This window comes from Scyliorhinus canicula, chromosome 15 (genome assembly GCF_902713615.1).
Source record: "Scyliorhinus canicula chromosome 15, sScyCan1.1, whole genome shotgun sequence".
In the NCBI taxonomy this organism is placed as follows: domain Eukaryota; kingdom Metazoa; phylum Chordata; class Chondrichthyes; order Carcharhiniformes; family Scyliorhinidae; genus Scyliorhinus; species Scyliorhinus canicula.
This window is the reverse complement of record NC_052160.1, coordinates 21,270,391-21,296,143: the sequence shown is the minus strand read 5'-3', so window position 1 is coordinate 21,296,143 and position 25,753 is coordinate 21,270,391. Positions and strand designations below refer to the sequence as shown.

Sequence of the window (25,753 nt, the reverse complement as noted above, 5' to 3'; positions counted from 1 at the left end):
TTATTTTCCCCAAACCGGGCTGCAATACATCTGGGTACCGTCTTAGTACCTCAGTCAACCCTCCCAAATCTGTTTGGAGGATGTGCTGCCACTGCAGCCGCAAATGGCGCAACCAGTCCCGACCCAACAGGCTGGGCCCGTGGCCACGCACCACGATAAGTGGGAAATGCCCCTCCTGGCGTCCATAAACAACAGGGATCATCGTAGTTCCTGCAATGTCCAATGGTTCCCCCGTAGAGGTGGCCAACCTGGCCTGTGTGTTGGTTAATGTAAGGGTCTGTATACCCTGCTTGATGCGGTTGAATGTCCTTTGGGCGATCACAGAGACCTCTGCGCCAGTGTCCAACTCCATCTCAAGCGGGTGACCATTGGCCCGTACTGTCACCTTAATGGGGGCCACACGGGGAGGTGCCACACAATGCAGCTGCAGGCAGTCATCCTCCGTCTCCACGCCCTCGGGAGCAGTCACCGCAGGTTCATCCAAATGGAAAGTACGGCCCCTGGGCTGGCCCCAGTTTCTGTTGGAACGACGGCACCTCTGGCACCCTGAGGATCGGGGTCGGCGCCCGCAAATCTGACACGGACGTAGCTTCTCATCCATTGGTTCTGGGGAAGGCGCCCTTCGGGGAGGAATGTCCGACAGCCACGGGCGTCGATCTGGACGTCACCTCGCCCAAAGTACCGCAGAGGTGCGGGGGACGCTTTTGGATGGAAGGGGTTGCGCCCCAAGGCATGCACCTCCATTCTCTGTAGCTCCTGCACTCCCCGTTCTGCACTCTCTCGGGACAATACTATTTGAGTGGCCTGTTGAAAAGTCAATGTTGGTCCAGCTAACAACTTTCTCTGGGTGGCCGCATTGTTAATACCGCAAACCAAACGGTCACGTAACATTTCTGACACGGTCTCACCATAGTCACAGTACTCCGCAATCCTGCCTAGCCTGGATAGGAAATCGGCAAGGGATTCTCCTGGGGTCCCCTCAGCAGTATTAAACCGGTAACGCTGAACTATCGTGGACGGGGTTGGGTTAAAATGTTGCCCCACTAAGTTCACAAGTTCATCAAACATTTTGGTGTCCGGCGCAGCTGGGTACGTAAGGCTCCTAACCACCCCAGAACAGGAGTAGGGGGATTGGCAAATAGTGAGGAGTGCAGTACAATATTGCAGCTGTTGTATGTTTTTCAATTTGCCGGATGTTAGCAGTGCAAAGTATGGAATGACGATGTTATAGAAGACGTTTGGGGTGAAGTATGCAAGTCAATGCTGCAAATGGTTGGCATGAAAAGTGAAGCTTAACTATTAATTATTAGAAGAAGGGATGGGAAGGGGGGGGAAAACATTCTAGGAAGCGGGCAATTTTTGTCAAAAGGAAAAAAAATGTTCAGTGCTGGTTTATTTATTGCTGTCAGCTGAGCTTTTTACTATACTGAGGTTTTCCATACCGATCTAACGAAAGAGCCGAAAATAATTGATGGGAATTCATGAACTTTGCAGTTGGATTAGCCAAACTGCTTTTCAGAAAATAAGCATCTTAATGGCGCATTGGGCATTCATAGAATCTCTACAGTGCACAAGGAGGCCATTCAGCCCATTGAAACTGCACTGGCCCTCTGAAAGAGCACTCCACCTCAGCCCACTCCCCTGTCCTGTTCTCGTAACCCGAACTAACCTGTACATCTTTGGACACTAAGGGGCAATTTATCATGGCCAATCCACCTAACCTGCACATCTTTGAATTGTGGGAGGAAACCGGAGCACCCGGAGGAAACCCACGCAGACACTGGGAGAAGGTGCAAACTCCACACAGTCACCCAAGGCCAGAATCGAACCTGGTTCCCTGGTGCTGTGATGCAGCAGCACTAACCACTGACTGGGCATTGTGCCCGGCTGTTTTGTGGCACTTTCTTTAAGCATGTGTGACACTTTTGTGTTTTCCTGGATGAGGCAATAGGGAAGAAGGAATCCCAAAAAGAGCATGGTTTCCAAATTAGCTGAGTGATAGGAAACAGAGTAGTGGTGAATGGTTGTTTCTCGTAGAAAGTATATAGTGGAGTTCCCAAGGGAATGGATTGGGATCACTATTTTAAATATTAACGACCTAGACTTGTGTGTACTTTGCCACGATTTCAAAATTTGCTGATGTCGCAAAATTTGTAAGTATTGTGAGCTGTGAATAGTGATAAACTATAGAAGACATACACATTTGGTGGAATGGGTGAATAATATGTGGCAGATTAAATTTAACACAGAATTGTGAAGTGATTCATTTTAATCGGACAAGGAGAGGCAGTATGAAATAAGGATAGAATTGTAAAATGTGCGCAGGAGCAGAGGGGGGTCCTGGAGTTTGTATGCATGAACCGTTTTACGGTTGACAAAGTGTTTTATAAGCTATGTGGTTACTTGGGCTTTATAAATATATGCGTAGAGTACAAAAGCAAGGAGGTTACGATGAACCAGTGTAAAATGCATTCAGCCTCAACTTGAGTATTATGTCCAATTCTGGGCATCGCACTTCAGGAAGGATATGCAGGCATTGGAGAAGGTACAGAAAAGATTGAAGTGAACAGATTGGCGACGCTGGGCTGTTCTCCTTCGAGAAGAGAAGATCGAGAGGAAATTTGATGGGAGGAGTTCAAAATCATGGGCATCTGGACAGAAGTGAAAGAGAAGATCAAGTAATGTGTTTTTTTTTAGCTCACCATTGTCGACCGTTAAACCATTTTTCTTCTGATGTAATGTTTCTAATAATTTTCTGTTCAGCCAGTGCAGCGCACCACTGACTTCATCATTAAATTAGACAGCATTGAGAATTTTTGGTCCTGCTAATTGCTTTGACCTCATTATTTGTCTTGAATTTGTCATTTCTAAATTCATAGATAATCCAATTAATAATGAAACAGCCATATTTTCAAAACACTTCAATGCTTTTGTCAACTCTACGGTAATAATCTCTGTATTTAAAAGTTTACATTAATTTTAAAAGCTGAAGCATTGAGCCTGAAGTAGTGTCATACTGGGCATTGAGCCAAACCTGTAGTCCAGGTTGTTTGAAAGGTTTGTCACAAACTAAAATAACAATGAATCAGACTATCAGAATGCTTACATAAATTACACTGATCTCTCCACCCTTTGTAATTCCTCCTCGACCAACGTTATATGGAACAATAATTGAACCCAATTGGAACATAATAATTTGCACAATCAGGTTACCATGATTTGTTATTTGTTACCATGATTTGTTCTGATTTTAATAATTATTTTCTGATGAGCTTGAAAATTTGGACAACCTCATGACATTTCAACCTTCAGACATTGAGAAGTTTGGCTTGTTGCATACGTCAGAAACCCATTTGCTTGCACTTGAAACAATACATGAACCTTTAGAATGGATTGTATTAAAATTCATGTAAAGTACTTTGTGGTGAATGTAGCAGAGGGTCTGCATTAATTAAGCAGTTTGGTTAAAGTGCCACCATTCTAGCTCATCATATGAAACAGCCCTGTTTTTCTTTCACTTAATCACACAAATGTTAATGTGTTTTGAGTATGCTTATATGGTGTCCATAAGCAAAGTAAAAGTTGGGACACTCTTAGTGGTTTCTGGAAGCCCTGTTTGTAACAAGTTGTCATTACTTGCTAGCTAGGCACTAGCTGTCTGAGGAGGTTCATAGAATCCCTCCAGTGCAGAAGGAGGCCATTCAGCCCATCAGGTTTGCACCAGCCCTTGTTCAGATAGAGTACACCACCTAACTTTGGGGCAATGTTAGCATGGCCAGTTCATCTCACCTGCACATCCTTGGACTGTGGAAGGAAACCGCAGCACCCAGAGGAAACCCACGCAGACATAGGGAGAATGTGCAAACTCCACACAGACAGTGACCCAAGGCCAGAATTGAATCCGGGTCCCTGGCGCTGTGAGGCAACAGTGCTAGCCACTGTGCTATGAGGTTGTTGGAAACCTAAAAGAACTGAGACCATATTTTTAATGCAAGTAATGCTTTAGTGAAACATTACAAAATTACTCGCGAGGGATTACTCCTCATACAGTAAAATGTTTCCTTATTTACGTTTATAGGCTGTACCTTAACCTTTTAATCACTGACCGCTTTATGGAATTTACTGGACCAGCTTTATGGTCACATTGAAAGGATTGCTACTCTTAATGCCAAATGTCAGATGTCAAACCTATCTTTGCTATTATAATAATTTTGTACTACTAAAATAAAGATGAAAACATGTTGAGCACTTCATTTCTACTTTTTTTGCCTTCCCAATTCATCCCTTTTTTTGCTGCTTTAACTTGCATTCATTTCTAGTGGCCTGCCATCTCTGTGCTCCTCCCTTAATTTTCCAAAACATACTGTTTTATATTGAGAGTTTTAATGGGTTACCACAGCCCTTAGCTCATGTGGCCAATCCTCTTGCTGATCACCTGAGGACCAAGTCAATACTACTTTGATCAATTTACAGCAGTTCCCATTGCTGAGAAGGAAATTGACTTTAAGAACATCCGTTGCATGGCGTGACTTCCACTAATGAAAGTGAAGGTGTCTTGTATCCGAATAAACTTTGTTCCTGGTTGGGTGGTGAATCAATGCACTTCAGGCTCCAGCAATGTTCATGTGCAATAATGCCTTTCAGTTGAGATATACATCCTTTCCCCTTTAATAGGGATTTTACAGCAGTACCATGCCATGGAGCGGTTGAAGTTTGTTTTCATGCTAATCAGCCTTTAATGCCATACTACCTCAGAATCACATTTTCCTTTCTGCTACCTCTTGCGACCTCTTTGTCTATTGTAACTTTCCCATTTAAGTCTTTATATAAACAGTTTGATCATCTCGGCTCTGGCCTCCCATGCACGTTGACATTCTTTCTATCCAAGACTACCAATCTAAAGCCAGATGGCACACACCCCACTTCTCCGTTTAATATTGACTATTAACTCTGTCAGGCTGCTGCCAACACACACAACTTGTTAAGCAAAGCATCCACCCGCTACTACTGTGCCTTTGTCAGGATCCAGACTTCGGCACCACACACAGGTAGTAACTGGACACCACCATTGCAGGAAGGATAGTTGCCACTGATTGTTTTCTGATATGGTTTTTATCTTTTTTCCAACTTTTTCGTATTTCTTTTCATTGCCAGCCTCATCAAATGTATTACATGCAGTTCGCCGCAGGGGCACATTTAAAAATACTTCATATGGTAAATGAATGTGCAACTACTATCTCTAGACAAAGCAAGAGTTACTACTGAACACTAACATTTGTTCAACCATTTCTTTGAGAAAAAAAGGGGAGAATTTTCCCTGCATCAAATAATTTGTATGGATTTGACCTGGATACAAATTCCTTCTACTGATCAGAGCCAGGTGTTAATAATGACTGCTGAAGAGACTATATGATGATCAGCCGAACTGCAAATTGAGATTCTTTGTTGTAAAAAGAAATTCACTCCTTTCAAAAAGTGTTCAGTGTCTTCACTGGAGGTATTTGCCCCTGTGTCCTTAGCCAAATTTTGCACCTGGCAGCCCAGCTGAATGAAATTGGATCCATGCCTTTGAAATCTGTTGCATTAATGACAGCCTACAAGAAAATGGTATGAGAAAATAGATTTGCGGCTTTTGTCTAAACAAGTCGGGGAGAAAATATTGTGTTTGTACAAAAGGAGCAGTGCTTGGAACACGTTGAGGTCACACATACTGGGTCTTGATCTCTCTTTTAGATTAGCAATAATCTTTTGGCAGTTTCATAAAACCAGCAATCAAATGAATGGAAATAAAGGGTTTGAACTACACAACAAAACAATATGGGGGGAAAAAAATAAAGATCCAAAGATGATGTAGAAAAGTATATCTGTCAGTGTCAGTCAGTCTTATCAAAACTGTTTACCAGCTAGCAATGTTATACCAGGAAACTGGTTTGAAATTTTATCTTGTGCCTGCTGCTTCTCCTAGCAGGAAGTTGATGTATATGAAGCAGCTGATGACCTGTGGGAAGCGTGTAGGTTCTATTCCCACCAGAAGAGTCATACCATTTTTAATGTATAAAAAGCACAAACATTTTTATAATGATGTAAATTTTTTTAATATAGCTTTGGAATCAAAGTTGCAACAAATTTCCATGAAGGCCAAGTAAATTCCCATGAGATTCTATTCATACGCACAACAATAATCATAAGTGCAAGTGTGAAATAGGATGTGAATTTCTGGTGCAAAAATATTGATTCTTTTATTTTCTTCTTTATGATACTGTAGGTGGAGTATTTGGAACATTTGCTTGAATGTGTGCAGATCTTAATTACTGTCTGTGGTAAGCAATGCAGTGAAATCAATCTGCCACTGCTTAAAGTGCTGGTGACCATTGCGTCCTTAACGTCTGACCAAGAACTGGAAAACAAGGTATTACAAAGTGCAAACCCATGCACATCAGTTAGTTGAACAAAGTTCATGTGGAACTCAGCAATTTTCCTTTTTTAGCCAACCATTTCAAAAGCCTGAATGGCTTCACTCTTCTAGCTTTCATTTTACGTACATGCCTATTTATAGTTGAATTTCCATCTTGCAAATGTGTTCGACTTTTCTGAGTTGAAGTGGCTTTGAATGGACAAAATGTTGACTTGGTTGAATTCAGCCCAATTTTTAAATCTGATGGAAAGAACATTGAATGTCAGCTGTGGTCCAGTTGGTACCCCTCTTGTCTCTCAGTAGGTTGGGGGTTCAAGTTCCACTCTTCTGCTAAGCCCCAAAATCAACGCTGACATTCCAGTGCGCTGCTGAGGGAGTGCTGCACTGTTGAAGGTGTCATCTTTTGGATGAGACGTTCAAACTGAGGCCGCATGTGCCCTTTTAGATGGATGTAAAAAATTGCATGGCACTCTTTGAAATGTAGAGCAGGGGACCTATCTCTGATATCACGGACAGTATATATGTCTCAATCAACATCACAAACAGGATATTTGATCATTATCATATTGCTGTGTGGGAGTTTGCTGTGTGCAAACTGCTGCGTTTCCTACATTACAACAGTGACTACACTTCAAAAATACTTTGACTGTAAAGAGCTCTGAGACTCTGCTGGTCCTGAAAGGCATTTTTTTTTTCTGAAATGGAATAATTCAATGTTAGTCACTCATCCATAGTAAAGTTTGTTTCTGGGTGTATTTTCTCTCTTGCGTCATTATTTATGCCCTATCTTTATCCGTCCCTTCTCTTATCCAATCTAGTTGACGATTTCTCAGAAAAGGTGCATTAAAATTGCTGTTGCTTATATTATGGTGTAAAGACTGTGCTTTGATTCTGCCCCCCCCCCCCCCCCCCCCTTCTATGTTGTGGTTTTGCTTATATTTTCAGCTTCACTGTACTTTTCGTAGCTAGTTAAAGGACAGTCAGCATGGATTCAGGAATGACGAGCCATGTTTGACTAACCTGGCAAAATTTCCAAATGATTTCTGGTATGGTGAGTTGGATAAGTGCAGTTAATGTATGTTTGGATTTTTGGAAAACATTTGGCAATATTCCATATCTCCAATTAAGCAGTTATGAGCAGTCAGGAGGTTCAGTTGAGACCTTTTGCTATTTTAATGTCTGCGCCTTGGTTGAGGATATAGAAAGTAAAACTGGCAAGTTGGTCGATTGTGAGGCACAAAAGGATTCCGCTTTTTTGACGCTAAAGGAGTAAGCCTTTATCTAATCAGGAAGCTTGTTTTAAATTAAACCACCTTATAACAAATGAGCCCCTTCTGTAATGGGTAGATCTATTAAATATGCACGGTACGTTAGAAATAGAAAAATTGCTGGTCGGTTGGACTATTGAGGCTTAGAGTAGAGATTTAGAAGCAGTAAAATTGCCATCCAGCAGATTTTGTGCAGACTCCTTCAAAACACTGGCCAGAACTTCTTATAGGAATTAGCATCATTGTCTTTGAGAGGTGAGCAATGAAGATCATTGTGGTTATCAGCAAGCTAAGTTCTAGGGGCAGGTTAAGAAAGTTCAACTTGTTTACTTTGGAAAGGAGGATCCTTTGAGGTGACCTGACTGAGGTTTTCAAGATTATGGAAGGAATTGGCAAACATAACTCAGACAAATTCTTCAGTGATGAGTGGTTAGGACTCTGAAAGGAGATTAGGTGGACGTTTATACCCAAGGGCGATCAAGCTACGGAATAATAAAGAAAGGAAGAACCAGCATTTGTACAGCACTTTTCACAAAATCAAAATATCCCAAAATGCTTCCAACTAATTAAGTGCTTTTGATAACACTGTTGTATTGCAAGAATAAGTTAATAGGCGAATGATATTGGGATATTTAGAGGATCAAAGACAGTAGAATACATTTTTGGAGAGATGAGGATTGGAGGGGTATGGTAAGGAGAAGTAGGTTAAGGGGGATATGGTTGTCTGTAGCACTGGGACAGCTTGCTTCTACTGAATACCCTAAAAATTACAAATAAAAGGTGCATGTTGCTAAATTCTTTTAGGCCTTTGAAGTGAAAATTCAATCCAAGTTAAAGTTATGCTCAATAACAAATATAGAACATAGAACGATACAGCGCAGTACAGGCCCTTCGGCCCTCGATGTTGCACCGACATGGAAAAAAAAACTAAAGGCCATCTAACCTACACTATGCCCTTATCATCCATATGCTTATCCAATAAACTTTTAAATGCCCTCAATGTTGGCGAGTTCACTACTGTTGCCGGTAGGGCATTCCACGGCCTCACCACTCTTTGCGTAAAAAACCCACCTCTGACCTCTGTCCTATATCTATTACCCCTCAATTTAAGGCTATGTCCCCTCGTGCTAGCTACCTCCATCCGCGGGAGAAGGCTCTCGCTGTCCACCCTATCTAACCCTCTGATCATTTTGTATGCTTCTATTAAGTCACCTCTTAACCTTCTTCTCTCTAATGAAAACAACTTCAAGTCCATCAGCCTTTCCTCATAAGATTTTCCCTCCATACCAGGCAACATCCTGGTAAATCTCCTCTGCACCCGTTCCAAAGCTTCCACGTCCTTCCTATAATGAGGCGACCAGAACTGTACGCAATACTCCAAATGCGGCCGTACTAGAGTTTTGTACAACTGCAACATGACCTCATGGCTCCGGAACTCAATCCCTCTACCAATAAAGGCCAACACACCATAGGCCTTCTTCACAACCCTATCAACCTGGGTGGCAACTTTCAGGGATCTATGTACATGGACACCGAGATCCTTCTGCTCATCCACACTACCAAGAATTTTACCATTAGCCAAATATTCCGCATTCCTGTTATTCTTTCCAAAGTGAATCACCTCACACTTCTCCACATTAAACTCCATTTGCCACCTCTCAGCCCAGCTCTGCAGCTTATCTATGTCCCTCTGTAACCTGCAACATCCTTCCGCACTGTCTACAACTCCACCGACTTTAGTGTCATATAAAGAGGAGAAAGTGGTTGCTCTTAAGATTTTCAATGCAATGCTCTTAAGATTTTCAATGCAGGACTAATGTAAACTAATTGCTGGACTGTGGATTATCATGCACCCAGAATTATCAAAATATAATGGTTTTAATAATTCAATGCATGAAGTGCTTGACTCAGACACTTAAATGGCGTATGATGTGCATATATTTTGAGGTTCAAATTTCAAGGCATTTGAAGACTGAAATGGAGTGGGAGTAGCTTCCAGGATTACAGTTGTTAGTGTGCAAACTGTCATGATAATTAATATTTAGAAACTTCTGATAGCTGCCATGAAGTGAGAGGTTACACAAAAGGTGGCTCCTGCCTGAGGATTTGAGTTTTGGCCCTTTTTGCCTGCTTAACGGGTGCTGTACAGGTGAAAAAGTCAGTGGAAGAGTTAAGGGCAGGGATTCTCCCGCAATTGGCGGACGGCCCGGCGCCAAGAGTGGCGCGAACCACTCTGGCGTCTGGCCGCCTGGAAATTGTGGAATCCTCCACACTTCCAGGAGCTAGGCAGGCGCCGGAGTGGTTGGCGTCGCGCCAACCGGCGGAGAAGGGCTGCCATGGGCCGATGGGAGTTGGCCCATGCGCAGAGCCGGTGGCATGTTTCCTGCTCATGTGCAGTACGGTTCTTCTCCGCGCCGGCCGTGGCAGAGCCTTACAGAGGCCAGCGCGGAGGGAAAGAGTGCCCCATCGGCGCAGCTCGATTGCGGGCCAGGCTGCCGTGGGGGCCCGAATCCCCCACCCCCGTGCCCTTCCCGAGGACTCCGCTAGCCGCCCACCAAGCCAGGTCCCACCGGGATGGTCCATGTCCATTTCACGCCGGCGGGACTGGCCAAAAACGGGCGGCCGCTCGGCCCACCTGGACCCGGAGAATTGCTGGGGCTGCCGCTGCCAACTGCCCCTGACCGATGGGGCGTGATCCCCGCCCCCACCCGAAAACCGGCACCAGAGAATTGGGTCACTGTCTGTGTGGAATTTGCACATTCTCCCTGTGTTTGCGTGGGTTTTAACCCCACGACCCAAAGATGTGCAGGGTAAGTGGATTGGCCACTCTAAATTGCCCCTTAATTGGAATTTTAAAAAAATGTATTGGGTGGTTTCACCTGTGGTGAAGTTTTGGATTTGTGTTTTTCTTGTTTTCACTGGGTCGCATCCATCCTTGCTGGTTAGAACCTGTGATTCTCACAAATAGGAGCCAGCACTGACATACCCAACACACCAAAATGCCTCCTTAGCTGGTTCCAGACATTGAAGGATGAAGCCACCACAGGACTCACCGTACATCACCTCTGGGCAAATGGAATGGGGGCTGAAGCCAGAGCCCTCAAATGTACTACCACACGCAACGCCTCCTCCACCTGCATCCACTCTGCCCCTCCACTCCCACCACCACTGGACCTTCTCCACGTTTGCCGCCCAGTAGTATTACAACAAATTCGGGAGTGTTAGCCCCACTTGCTGCTTCCTTTGAAAAAACACCCATTGAAACCAAGGTGCCTTGCCAGTCCACACGAAAGCCGAGATTAACCTGTCCATCTTGCAAAAGAACGCCTTTGGCAGAAATATCAGGAGGGACTGAAACGCAAACTGAAATCTCGGCAGGATGTTCAGCTTGGCCATCTGCACCCACCCTGTTAACGAAAGTGGGAGGGCATCCCAACTCTTCAGATCCCCTTTCACCCCCTCCACTAAGCCGGGCAGTTTCCGTTTCTACATCGTGGCCCAGTGATGAGTCACCTGAATACCCAAATACCTGAACCGACTGGCCAGGTTAAATGGTGGAGCACTGAAACCTGCCCCTCTCCCCAGGGCATTCACCGGAAACACTTCACTTTTGCTCATGTTCAACGTGTAGCACGAGAATGCGCCAAACATCTCCAACATGCCCATTATCCTATCCGTACATTCTAATAGATTGAAAATATACAGCAACAAGTCATCTGCATACAACAAGACTTTACGGTGACTCAGTAGTTAGCACTGCTGCCTCACAGCTCCAGGGACACAGGTTCAATTCTGGCTTTGGGTGATAGACTGTGTGGAGTTTGCACTTTCTCCTTGTGTCTCCGTGGGTTTCCTCCAGGTGCTCCAGTTTCCCCCCACAGTCCAAAGATGCAGGTTAGGTGGATTGACCACGCTAAATTGCTCCTTAGTGCCCAAAAGATTAGGTGGGGTTACGGAGATGGGGTGGAGTCGTGGGCTTAAGTAGGGTGCTATTTCCAAGGTGTAAACTCAGTGGGCCAAATAGCCGCCTTCTGCACTGAACCGCTAAAGAGTCGGAAAATATCTTCAGGAGATGTGGAGCCAATTCCACCGCAAATGATTTTTTACAAAAGTCAACCTGAAACCATCTGGTGCTGCCGGTTTCCCTGACTGCATCGACTCAATCGCCTCTATATCCTCCTGTAGCCCCAACGGAGCCTCCAATCCCTGCCCCTTTTCCCTCTCAATCTCCCGGAACACCAGCCCGCCCAGAAACTGCCCCATCTGTGCCCCCTCCCACCGAGGTTCAGACCGATACAGCCCTCTATAAAAAGTCTCAAATGCTTTATTAATTCTCTTTGTCGTCATTTTGGCACCAACTCACCCTCCACATCCCTCAATTGTACTGTCTCCCATGTCACCTCAGTTGATACGTCAACAGGCGGCTCGCCTTCTCCCCATACTGAGGATCAGACAGGGTTTGTGAAGGGCCGACAATTGTTGGCCAACAGAAGAAGACTCCTGAATGTTGTGATGTTGCCCTCGTCGGGTACCGAGCCAGAAGTAATAATCTTCATGGACGCGGAGAAGATGTTTGAGCAGGTGGAATGGGAGTATCTTTTTGAGCTAGTGGCGAGGTTTAGCTTTGGACCTAGGTTCATTGTGGTTAGATTGTTTACACCCCACTGTGGGCATTCAGGAGGTGGGAGGAGGAATTCTACTCGAGATAGAAGCTGTTTATCTCCTTTAAGAATTGGTCGACATCAGCAAGCGGGGGTGTTTGCATAAAGGAGGGACATATGTAATGGGTTGTTGAGTTTTTAAAATTATATAAATTGTACAAAGTGTTTGTTGCTTAAGTTGTAAAACGGAAAATGTCTTGAATAAAATATTTTCAAGAAAAATAATTAATATTTAGACACCATACGTGTGCGCAAATATTTTTCTGAGTATCTTTGATTGTGAATGCCAGGAGCTGCTTTGTAGTCCAATGTATTCATATGCAGTCATTGAAAATGTTTCAGAGAACAAATCTAGCCTCTGATCCTGTGTGATAACTGTTCCTGCTGATTCCAACGGCTAATTTTTTTTAAAAATGCAATGAAGCAAAATAAATAAGAAGTGTTCAGTTTCCATTTGCCTCCTTCAGGGGGGAAAAAAACACTGTAGCTATTTTCAGCTTGTCCCATTTCCTGATCTGATTGGAGTGGGCAGAATGAATCAGAGTTTTCCAATTCGAGGTGAAACACTGTTTGTGTGGGAAAGTCTGATATTTACTTTTGATAATGTTGCTCTTTAGGGAGACACCTTAGCAGGGATAGAAAAAAATGGAAAAAGTGCACTTGGAGATTCTCTCACCTTTTCTTGGGTGTTCTTGTGTAATACAAAATTTGCTTGCAGAAAGGAGAGACAGTTGACAAACCTCAGTACCATAAGCAACCATTGAGGGTGATACGCAAGATCAGTTCAGGCACCTCCAGTGCTCTTCCCTTCCCTATGGTAAAATGGTTGGTCTTGACTTGTGTAGAATTACAGGTTTGAACCTTTATCCTGCCACTTTGTGTTGGAGCTCAGTGAGTAACAGTGTGCCATGCCACCGAGGTGGCAATGCACTTGTTCAACTTGTGTGGTGAGAACCTTGGAAAAATACATTTCGAATAATTTTCACACCCTTCAAAATAAACTCTGGGTTGAATGTCCCACTCTTGTTTATTGCACCACTTATTCTCAAATCATTGAAAAACAATACCTCCTTTTTGAAACCTCACACCAAAGCGTCTATTCATGCAGGAGCCTTTAGATTGACTATGTTATTCAATAGGAGGTCAGGTCTGGTCTGCCTTAATAGCTCAGATTCTGAATTGCCTTTGTAGCCCTTAAAATGTGCCAACCTTTCTCTGATGACGTTCTCAGAAGTGAACTTCTTTGTGTGACATTAAGATTTGAACTCTGGAACCTGACTTTGAATCCAACCTAGAAAATAAAAGGCTGCTGACGTCACATGTGAAGTCAACTTGGAGCAGTCTCAATCAAATTTCTGATGGGCCTGGTCCCACATCACAAATCACTCCCACTCCCCATCCTCCTTCCCTCCCACCTTCACAGCCACACAGGTGGTTTTGCACGAGTTGTCTGTTTCAGTTAGAAAGAAGAAAGGCGTACATTTATGTAGCATCTTCATAACCTCCGAACATATCAAAGCGCTTGACAGCCAGTTAGTACTTTCTGAAGTGAAGTCACTGTTGGAATGTAGGAAATGCAGCAGCCAATTTATGCACAGCAAGCCCCCACAAACAGCAATGTGATAATGAAAAGATCATCTGCTATAATGATGTCAATCAAATAAGTATTGGTCAGGACACTGGGAAGAACCCCACTGCTTCTCTTCAGAATTGTGCCATGGGATCTTTTACATCCACTTGTGATGACACCTCATCTGAAAGATGGTACCTCTGATAGTGTGGTACTCCTTCAGTACTGCAATGGAAAAAAGTGGCCTAGATTTTGTGTTCCAGTCCTTGGTGTACGACTTAAACCCACAACCTCTGTCTCAAAGGCAAGAATGTTGCTCACTGAGCTATGCCTCTGTGGGAACAGCATGGAAAGTGCACCCTGGCACAGTGAGGCAGGGGTGCTGGTTTACAATTTCTCAAGTAGAATTTTAAAAATGCACCTATGTCATAAGATGTTTTAGTCCTGTAAAAACGTGAGCAAATCAAAGATTTGGAAAAAGCTGAGAATCTGAGGACTTTGGAAGCACAATTAATACATTCTTACCCTGGGTTTGAATCCAGCCGATAATGATGAGATGGGAGTCTGTTCTCTGGACCCGCTGTAAGGGGTCGTGTGTGAAAAAATTTTGGGCAGTCTCCATCCGTTTCCTAATGGGAACACGGCCACAGCACGGAATTTTCTGTAATTACACACAAATTGGCAATCTGTCTCTGAAAAACTGTGAGGACGGATGGTGTGCAAAATGGAAACATTTACATTGATGCAAGTAGTGGGTGATCATTACGAGACCAAGTAACTTAAAAAGAACTGAGGGAGTTTTATGCTTCATTTATGGTATCTGTCATAGGAGTGTTTCATACTGACAAAAACATTTTCACTGTAGATACTGTACCTTAATGAGCACAAATTCTTCCTTGCATGAACTGTAATTATTTAAAAATCTCACATTTTAACATGGGTTTAATGTGCAGTGAAACCTTTCCAGATCTGTTCAATGCAAGTGTCTTTTAATCCATTTATTGACTGGAGCCAGAGTCCTTTACTAGCAGCTGGAGCAGTATGCAGTAGGGATGGGCACAGGCCAGATACTGGAAGCAGGTGTATCTGGAAAGATACATTACATAGAATCATAAAGCACAGGAGGAGACCATTCCCATCATGTTTGTGCTGTCCCTTTGAAAGAACTATTCAATTAGTCCCAACACAGCTCTTCCCCCGCAGCTGTAGATTTTCTTTTCACATGTGTGTGTATATATATATATATCTAGATCCCTCTTGACTGTTATTATTAATCTGCTTCCACCAACCTTTCAGACAGTCCATTCCATATGTAAGTCCAACATATGAGCAAGATTCATAGTGTTATTTTTCTCCACTGGATTTATCAGTTTATCTGGTTAAACAGTGGCTCATGCAGGCCTAAGTTTGTTTTAGCTGCCTGCTCTCCAACAGCACTTTGGTTTAATGTAGGGCTGGATCTCTATTCAGGTCTCCTTCTTTTGTACTTGTCTGCTGACTGTGTAACTATCAAACTAAGCAGTTTTGTGATCATTCATTCCAGCGCTGCAACCTCACAAACCCAGTCTGTTTGCTGGCAACAGATATCCGATATGGAGGGCAAATTGGGTCTGCGCTTAGAAGTCTGCTATTAATTGTCTACACTGTTGTAGCAAATTGCTTGTGCCAACATAATGAGCTTCTATTCTTTAACACATTACAAAATGAAATCTCTGAACTGATTACAGGTAGAGAAGACCTTAGCCTCCCTTGCTGCAGCACAGAACTTGGATAACTTTTTGGATCTGTATAGACAGCATATAAGTGAGCTGATTGGATGGGTGGCTGACAAGCAGCACCAGTGGACCAATTACTCTGTACAGCACTTGCAGTTTGAAACTATTATTGTTCAATCAGGTAAGGAAAATAGATTGTTACTCAGTCAAATTTTATATCGCTGACATATTGCAGTTTTAATTTTCATATGTTTCGCATGTGAATTAATTTTCCGCTACTCGAAAAGTCATGGTAAATTTCAGAATATCAAGCCCCATCCAGATATAAAATGCTACACAGTGGAATATAGATCGAAGCTAGAGTAGGCCATTTGACCCTTTGAACGTGCTCCTCGATTAAATAAGATCAGGGCTGATCTTGTATCTCAAGTCCACCTGCACTAATTCAATGTAGTTGAACTCCGTTATTACAGAAAAATCTATTTTTCATTTAGTCATTCGCACGATGTAGTTGCTGGCTAGACCAGCATTTATTGTCCTTCCCTAATTGTCCTCGAGAAGGTAGTGGTGAGCCGCTGCCATGAACCACTGCAGCTGCACCCACAGTGCTGTTAGGTAGGGGGTTCCCGGACCAACGACAGTGAACGAATGGTGATATAGTTCCAAGTTGGGATAGTGAGTGGCTTGGAGGGGAGTTTGCAGGTGCTGGTGTTCCCATTCATTTTGATTTGGGTTTATTGTCACATGTACCAAGGTACAGTGAGAAGTATTGTTCTGCGTACAGTTCAGACAGATCGTTCCATACATGAACAACATAGGACATACGATAGATATACAATGTAAATACATAGACACAGACATCGGGTGAAGCATACGGAGTGTAGTCTGTAGAGAAGATGCATGGAGAGATCTGTTCCAACCATAAGAGGGTCATTCAGGAGTCTGGTAACAGCGGGGAAGAAGCTGTTTTAAAATCTGTTAGTGCATGCTCTCAGACTTCTGTACCTCCTGCCTGATGGAAGAGGTTGGAAGAGAGAATGACCTGGGTGGGAGGGGTCTTTCATTATGCTGCCTGCTTTCTCAAGGCAGTGGGAGGTGTAGACAGTCAATGGATGGGAGATGGGTTCGCATGATGGACTGGGCTGTGTTCATGACTCTCAGTAGTTTCTTAGGGTCTTGGGCCGAGCAGTTGCCATACCAGGCTATGATGCAGCCAAATAGGATGCTTACTATGGTGTATCTGTAAAAATTGGTAAGAGTCAATGTGGACATACTGAATTTCCTGAGGAAGTATACGCGCTGTTGTGCTTTCTTGGTGGTAGTGTCAACGTGGGTGGACCAGGACAGATTGTTGGTGATGTGCACACCCAGGAATTTGAAGCTGTCAACCATCTCCACCTCGGCACCAGTGATGCAATCGGGGTGTGTATGATACTTCACTTCCTCAAGTCAATGACCAGCTCCTTAGTTTTGTTGACGTTGAGGGAGAGATTGTTGTCGTTACACCATGCCTCTAGGTTCTCTATCTCCCTCCTGTATTCTGGCTCATCGTTGTTTGAGATCCGATCCACTACGGTCGTGTCATCAGCAAATTTGTTAATGGAGTTAGAGCCACATTTTGCCACACCGTCGTGTGTGTGTATAGGGAGCATAGTAGGGCACTAAGTACGCAGTCTTGCGGAGCCCGGTATTGAGGACTAACGTGTTGTTATTTATCCTTGCTGATTGTGATCTGTGGGTCTTCTTTGTTTCTTATTTGGCCCCGGTATGATGATGGTATTTTTGAAGCATGTGGGAACTTCAAACATCTGCCCACGTCCTCCTAGGTGGTAGATTTTGTGAGTTAAGAAGGTGCTGTTGCAGGAGCCTTGGTGCGTTGCTGCAGTGCATTCTGTGGTTCAGGCACACTACTGTGTGTCAGTGGTGGAGGGAGTGAAGTTTGAGTGTTGTTGGAGCAGCACTCATCCAGGCAAGTGGAGAGTATTCCATCACACTCCTGGCTTGTGCTTTGTAGATGGTGGACAGGCTTTGTTGTGTCAGGAGGTGAGTTATCACCATAGAATTCCCAGCATCTAACCTGCTCTTGTAGCCGCAGTATTTATATGGTTAGTCCAATTCAGACTCTGGTCAATGATAACCCCCCAAGATGTTGATATTGGGAGGTTCACCGATGGCATTGCCATTGAATGTCAGGAGAGATGGTTAGATTCTCTCTCATTGGAGATGGTCATTGCCTGGCATTTTTTTGGTGCGAATGTTGCTTGCTACATATCAGCCCAAGTAGCTCTGTCTTGAATATGCTTGATTACTGAGTATCCATAGCTCTTTGGGGTAGAAAATTCCAAAGATTGACAATCCTTTGAACAAAGAAATGCAGCCTCATTTTGGTTCTAAATGACCGACCCCTAGTTTTAGACTCTCTAGTTGGGGAGACATAGTCCCAACATCTGCCCAATGAAGGTTTTTAATATCTTTATGTTTCCATTTGATCACTTCCCATTCTTCTAATTTCTAGAAAATATAGGTCTTGTCTACTCAACCTTCCCCCATAGGATATTTTCCTCATTCCAGCAACCAGTCGAGTCAATCTTTGTTGCAAACTCTGGAAGGCAATATTGTGCCCCTTAAGGAAGATCAAAACTCACCAAGGTTAGGTGGATTGGCCATGCTAAATTCCCTTCGTGTCCAAAAAGGTTAGATTGAGTTAAGGAGATGGGGTGGAGATATGGGCTTAAGTAGGGTGCTCTTTCCAAGGGCCAGTGCAGACTCGATGGATCAAATGGCCTCCTGCACTGTTAGTTCTATGATTCTATGTAATTGTAGTAAGAGCGTATATTACTACACTCAATTATTCACCTTCCACCAAATTTCAGGGCTATTTGCCATTTGAATGCACTCCTGTTTCCAGTGTCCAACATGAATGCTCCTTCCCTTATGGTTTGTAATGACTGCTCCAATCTATTAACATTTTTTAATGAATTTTAAGCACTTTTTGCAAACAAATCCAATTTGTTAATATTCAATTGTGCTTTATTTTTCAGTTCTTTTAATGAGTCAAGAATTACTTCTGCTGCACACTTGTTCAATTTGATTGCAATTGGACACTGGGTTTATTTTAATTGAATGTGTCTTTGAATCGAATAAATCGATCCAGAATGAATAAAGTGAACTTAATTGCACTTCTGTAATAACGAATTTAAAATGGCTATCTACCCTGCTCACAGACTTTTATGAAAGATTTTCTCCTGGGGACTTCCGGTGATGTCATGTGAGAGCAGGCCGCACAAATGATGGCTGCTGTCAGGAACCCGATTTTGATCTCTTTTCCGAGAGATTTTGGGTTCAAACCCAGTCGGTTGGTGTGGAGAGTAGAAAGGTGACAGAGGGATGTCAAAACCCTCAACGTAAAAGGCCACGAGAATGAAATCCGGCTGGTAATCCGACAAAGGAATCTGGGGGAGAAAAGATGGTGGAGGCAGTTGCATCGATCACGTTAGAGACGCTGGCATGGTGATGGCGCTGGAGTTGGAGAAGTTAGGAAAGCAGATGGATGGGAAATTTGAGTGACAAGGGAAGGAGATTAAAGAGTTGTTCAAAGCAACCATCGAAGAGGCATTGGGGACTTCCAGTGGCAGCTATGAAGGAATAAGTCGCACATTCGGTGGCTCCCGCTTGGGTTGGACTTTTGAACCCTTTCCCCCGATTTTGTACTGGACTTGATTTGAAAAATCTATGACAGAGGCAATTGTGTACTGGATTCCCACATCGGTGCATGGAGAAGAGGACTAGAAGTGCTCGCACAGCCAGAAACAGAAGAACAGAGAAGGCTTGGGCTGAAGCTGCAGCAGGAGACAGCATGGCGGAGGACCGGACCTCTGGCTTGTCAACCCAGCAGTCAACGGAGCAGCTGATGCAGGTTATCCAGGAGGGCTTTGCCAAGCAGAAGCAAGACTGCTTGGACCCGATTAAAGAGGCAATTGCGCGGCTAGAGCTTAGATTGGATGCCCAGAGTGAGCGATGGTGGTATAGTGGTGAGCATAGCTGCCTTCCAAGCAGTTGACCCGGGTTTGATTCACGGCCATCGCAATAAAAAGTTGGTTGGAAGACTGGATGCCCAAGATCGGGCGATCCAGAAAGTAGAGAAACTGCTGGCTGACCAGGGGGACCATCAGACAGTGGTGGAGTTGGAAGTGGGGATGCTGAGAGACCAACAGAAAAAGCTCCTGGAGAAGGTGGAGGACCTAGAGAACAGGTCCCGCCAGCAGAACTTGTTCGAGAAGCTGCTGGGGGTTGGAGGTTAGCGACACCACCGTGTGCTTCAGCGTGGCATGGGGATTTGATGGAGATTTTGCCCCTCGGGAAGGTCAAATACACTAATTGAGGGGTTCTACTGAAGATGGTGTCATTTCAGAGAATTGGTTCACTGTTGGCTGTTCGAGGGGGAAAAGTGGGGGGGGGGGGGCTTGTTGAAAGGTTGTGTGGGGAGTTGTTTGGGGTTTGTGTTTGATTAAGGATTATTTTTGTACGCTTTGTGATTATGTATAAAATGCTAAAAATTTAATAACATTCCAACAAAAAAGTTTTTCTCCCCTTTCCTGCTTGGACAAATATTGTTTTTATAAAAGTAACAAGACTAGAATTATTGCAGTGCAGTGAAATACATTATAGTTGGCGTCTTTGGTAACTGCATTGCTTGACTGTTGGTAAGGAATTAAGACCTGGAGGAGTTGCTGGAGGAATTAAGACCTCCATCCAGAAACCATCAAGTCTTCTGGGTGGAGAAAGCAAGGGTACTGGGCAAAGTATCCCATATAACAATACATCTACTGGAGTACCACACTTTTCAAGAAAGACATTTGTGCAGATTACAGGGAGAAAAATGAAAGGAAATTTAATACGTTTTGTACATTATATTCATCTATTTAATATGCACATTTTTTTAAAAATCAGAAATAGTCAAGCTGGCTGCACTTTAGTCTTTTTGCTCAATGAGTTGAGAAGCATAAGTGCTGGGGGCATGAATTGTTTTTCAACTCTTTGAATCCTACTGTCCCATGTCAAGTATAGTGCAGAACTGATACAGCAGAGATCCTTGTTCTGTCACATTCCAGAAACTGCACTTTATTTCATACAGTCCTTGCTGAATTCTGTACCCAAGATTATAATTGCAGTAACCTGGCTATTATATTGTCATAATCTTATGCTACAGTTCCAAACCCTATTCTGTGATGAATATTGATACGCACACCAGTAGTTTGGTGATGAAGCAAATTATCTTTCTTGACACATAAACAGAAGCCAAAGTTTATTTACTAAAGATCTATTTCTCAACTGTAAATGACTTGTTTTTCACTCCCGCTTGAAACTTTGTAAACCCTCAAATGTCTTCCCTATTGCAGAGTTTAAGCAGGCTCTTTTTGAGAGAGCAACATCTTTTGACCCCATTTCATTTGACAGCTTCACAGCTGACTGAGATAGAAGACTTTCATTGCATTAATCTTGGCCAACTTCAAGCTCTGGGTTTCCAGATCTTATCCAGTGTGTCAGTCAGTTCCTTTGTACACTTTTCAAGCGGAGCATTATGAACTGTCGCCTATTAGTTTTAATGGCTTGGAGTTTGCGGTCAGCATTGAAGGATTGGTGCTCGCCATTCCTCTGTCTGACAGCTGCCCACAAATTATTTGCATGCTTTAGAGCACAGACCTTTAATCCAGCTTCTGATCCAGCATGACGCTGTCTACAGGCCATCTGGTAGCATCTGTGAGCAGAGTGCAAAGCAGCAAGGCTCTTCAGATTTAACTTTCCCCTGAAGTGTACAGAATCTAAAGCAGGAAGAATAACTTAGATTTGAATCATGGACAGAAAGGTGTGATTGTGAGAAATAGCACTAGGGCGAAAAAATGAACAAAAAATCTTTTTAAAATTTCCAACTTCTAGCTTCTGAAGGAATGTGACTCCACAATTTTCAGGGCCTGAGAGGTCTTTTGCGAGTACGTCGCGTGCCATTAAAAGTTTATTTACTCATGAATGCACCAACATAAATCTATTCAGTCATGTTTATTGAGCAAGTACCGCAACTTCACACAGTTGCGTGTATTTCAAAACTAAGCCTATTGGAGAGGTTTTATAATAGCACGGCCTGTTGTGGAACAGGGCAACTCGGACCAAAGCTTCCGGATTTTAATCATCTTTATTAGTGTCACTTGTAGGCTTACATTAACACCACAATGAAGTTACTGTCAAAACTCCTTAGTCGCCACACTCCATCACATGTTCGGGTACACTGAGGGAGAATTCAGAATGTACAGTTCACCTAACAAGGACGTCTTTTGGGACTTGTGGGAGGAAACTGGAGCGCCCAGAGGAAACCCACGCAGACACGGGGGGGAATGTGCAGACTCTGCACAGACAGTGACCCAAGCGTGAATCGAACCTGGGACCCTGGTGCTGTGAAGCAGCAGTGCTAACCACTGTGCTACCATGCGGCTCATCATCATTTAACTGCACATGTATGTTTTTTGAAGTTGCTATCTGATTTACTCCAGAATAACAGTGATCACTGACAACCACAATGTTGTTGCTAAAGCAAAAGGAGGGTCAAATGCTGGTGTTATGAGCATTAATTGAATGATTTTAGATTTTGTTTGTGGTCTGTGAGGAAATGCAGTCAAAGTAATTTTACAGTTTGGATCAAATATTTCTTATTTGCAAGCCTCCTGTGCTATTCACAGATGAAGAGAAAAATAGTCTGCATACACTATAAAATCTGAAATAAGAGAAATGCTTGAAATGTATGTGCATCATCATCTGAAAGAAGAAAGGGCAGATTAACATTTGCGGTCATATATATTTCATCAAAATGTTGAGATGTTTTTGGATTTCTGTATTTTGGATATTTTGCAATCATTGTTTTAAATTGGCATATCGGACCACATAATCTACTCCCTGGGCAGAGGAGCCAAGTAACATTCTTATTTTCTGTTGTATTTAAACTGATATTGTTGGCCGGTTTCTTTCTTATTATTCATAAAATTTTGAAATTACTAGGTAAATATTTGGTTTCTATGCTGGTCTTTTCTGGTATTTTTTCCTCTCTCTTCGTTGCTCAGCTTCCAGCTTTCAATCAAGCTGTTTCTATCAAAAAGCAACATTCCTCTGCCACACCTTCCAGCCAAGCCTCTGCACCCACATCCCACTATTTGGATGACCATATTCCCATTCCTTTATCAATTTATCATTTTTCTACTGCAGTCTCTGAACCTTGAGATAATTTCACATTTCTCTCAACCTACAATGAATGCACCAACTCAAATCTGGGTTTCCAGATTAACTCATATAGGGTGATTGGCTCAACAAGCATTTGCAATCTGGCATGGCTGTGAAGTTAAGTACCCGATATGCACCCTGTCTACACTTGGTTGAAGCATGAAAGTAAAAGTGTCCTTTTTTTGGTCTGCGGCTGGTTAAAGGATGTTTGTGTGAAGGTTTTGAGCCCATATCTGTGCACTTGAAACAATTGTGTTCTGCCATGCCTCAAAGCAAAAGCTCGACTTGGACATACATTAGTTTTCAGTAATAGGTTTTGGTGAGTGATCATGAAGATCCTCAGAACCATCGTAAACAGTGTATTATTGATGTCTATCCATGGTGCAAACTAGTAGTTGTAATCCTGTACTGTGGTAGCTTGACCACAAAAAGGTAGTCGAAAAGAAGCGGTGAAAGTTAATCTTCTTTAATATCTAAAAATAACCAAGCTTAGACTACAATATGGATACAAAAACAGAAGCAGCTAGTTAAACATCAAAAGTAACAGAATAGAATTAGATCTAACGACAGTTAAATACGAGTATACACAGGTACAACAACAACTAATAACATCACAGCACTTACTGATGACATCAGCAATGGATTTAAATAAGAAGATGCACAACAATAACCCTCTTTTACACTTCTCCCCCTTAAATTTTAATCCCCTTTAAAGACAGAAGTACAATGAAACTAATGTCTTAATTATACATCAGTCTTTCAGGAGCTTTGCGACTATGCTGTGATCATCGCAGTACAACTGGTGACTCCGTGAACTCTGGTGATGCTTGATTTAGTTCAACTGAACTTGTGGGCGCAGGAGTAGGTTGAGTGTCTGTGCATGAATGTCCCTCTCCTGAAGGTAAAGTCCACTGGTGCAACAGGAACCACTTCTTGTTGAATTTCCACAGCCGCATTTCCTTCTATTGTCTTATCTGGAACTTTTGCTGTCTCCGAGTTGTGGTGTAGATAAATATGAGCTTGGTGCCTGTGACCAATTCTTCCACTGTTCAATTTCACTACCAAAGATACTGGACCACTCAGGTTAAGAGTAACCCCAGGTTGCTGATGCTGGCTACTGCCAGAATTCCTGATATAAACACAATCATTCAGGTTAAAATGCCTTTCCTTAGCATGATAATCATGTGTCTCCTTCTGCTTTTCTTGTCTCCTTCCCACTTGTGCTTTGAAATCTGGATGAAGCAGATCCAGGAGACTTTGGTCTTCTGCCCATCAATAATTCAGCTGGTGAGAGTCCCGTAGTTGTTTGTGGTGTGATACGATGTTGAAATAAAGCACCAGCCATCCTCTTCTATCCTTCCTTCAATGTCTCTGCCAAACCATTTGAAGCTGGTTAAAATGTTGTGGGACGTACATGGCATATTCCATTCCTTTGCATAAAATCTTTGAACAACTCAATTGTAAATATTATATCATTATCAGAAATTAGAGAATCTGGTAACCCATGAGTTACAAAGACATGGCGCATCTCCTCTACGGTACTGGGAGCTGTAAAGTTGCTCATGATGTACACTTCCAACCACTTAGATTGTGCATCCACGATGACTAAAAACATGTGACCCATGAAAGGACCTGCAAAATCCACATGAATTCTTGACCAAGGATGTTTGTGGTGCCATCTTCTGGTTAGATTAACATGCAGAAGAGATTTCACTTTGCTCTTCAAATCCTGGTCCATATTAGGCCACCAAATATACGACCTTGCTAGGCCCTTCATTCAAGAGGCACCTGGATGAGCCCCATGAATTTCATCCATTACTTGCGACTGACCAGGGGGTAGACCAAGCACTCTCATCCTCCACAGCATGCAACCATCCTGTATACTTAACTTGTCTCAGCTCCTCACATAAGGCTTCAACCCACAATCTTCTATCCTTGCATCAGAAATCTTTTAACCTGTGGCAGAATAGAATCTCTATCCGTCCACTGCTTTATTTGCTTAGCACTCACTGGTAAGTCTCTCTAGTAAGAAAATCGTATCAATACCTGGATTGGTAAATCCAGTAAAGAGAGATGACTTAATGTGTCCACATTAGCATTGCCCTTCCCCGCCCTGTACACTACGCTGTATTGATATGCTGACAATGTATGCGGTATTCTTGCTGAGGCCATGGGAGCAATACATTTTGACTTGCTGCAGCGGCTCATCAACAGCTTGTGGTCGATACATATGGTGAGCGAACGAACAACCATAGAGGTATTGATAGAATCTTTTTCTTGCAAATCGATAGGTAGATCTTTTTGTCCAACTGTGAATGCCCCTTTTCAACCTTTGTCAGGGTTCTGGTTGCAAAAATAATGGGTTTTCCGGACCCGTTCTCCATTACGTGAGAAAGTATCGCCCCCACAATCTCGGGCGAGGCATCTTGCAACAGAATAAGTTCCCTGTCTGAATCAAAATGGACAAGCAGATTTTTTGATTACAGCAGCACTTTCACATCTTTGAAAGCCTTCTTCTGTGCAGACTACCACTTCCATTTCATTTCTTTGTGCATAAGTAGGTAGCTAACACTGTAGACAAGTCTGGCAAACTTTCCATAATAGTTTATCAAACCTACAAATGACCTGAGGTCAGCCACATTCCTGGGTTCCAGAGCTTTGTTAATCGCTTGTACTTTTCCCTTCCACAATTAATCAGCCTTGTGCATTGCCTGAAGATTTTGATAGACCTGGTTCATATCCAGTTTTGAAAACGTCTTATCTCCTGCAAGAGTTGGAAACCGATCTTCTACCCTCAGCAACCTGATTAATGGCAAGTCTGTAATACCCACATATGCGCACAGTACCATCACTTTTAA

General features: G+C 43.1%; 1 protein-coding gene and 1 non-coding gene across 2 annotated transcripts in view; both read left to right on the top strand.

Moving 5' to 3' along the window:
* The window catches only part of LOC119978236 (dynein assembly factor 5, axonemal-like), a 131,040-nt gene that overhangs the window by 70,270 nt on the left and 35,017 nt on the right, over positions 1–25,753 (top strand). The window contains exons 7-8 of the mRNA XM_038819696.1: positions 6,266–6,409; positions 15,642–15,810. Of these exons, the coding sequence (XP_038675624.1) occupies positions 6,266–6,409; positions 15,642–15,810 (313 nt within the window). The remainder of the gene's footprint in view (positions 1–6,265; positions 6,410–15,641; positions 15,811–25,753) is intronic.
* On the top strand, positions 19,644–19,715 carry trnag-ucc. The gene has a single exon. It is a non-coding gene; the product is annotated as a tRNA-Gly (tRNA).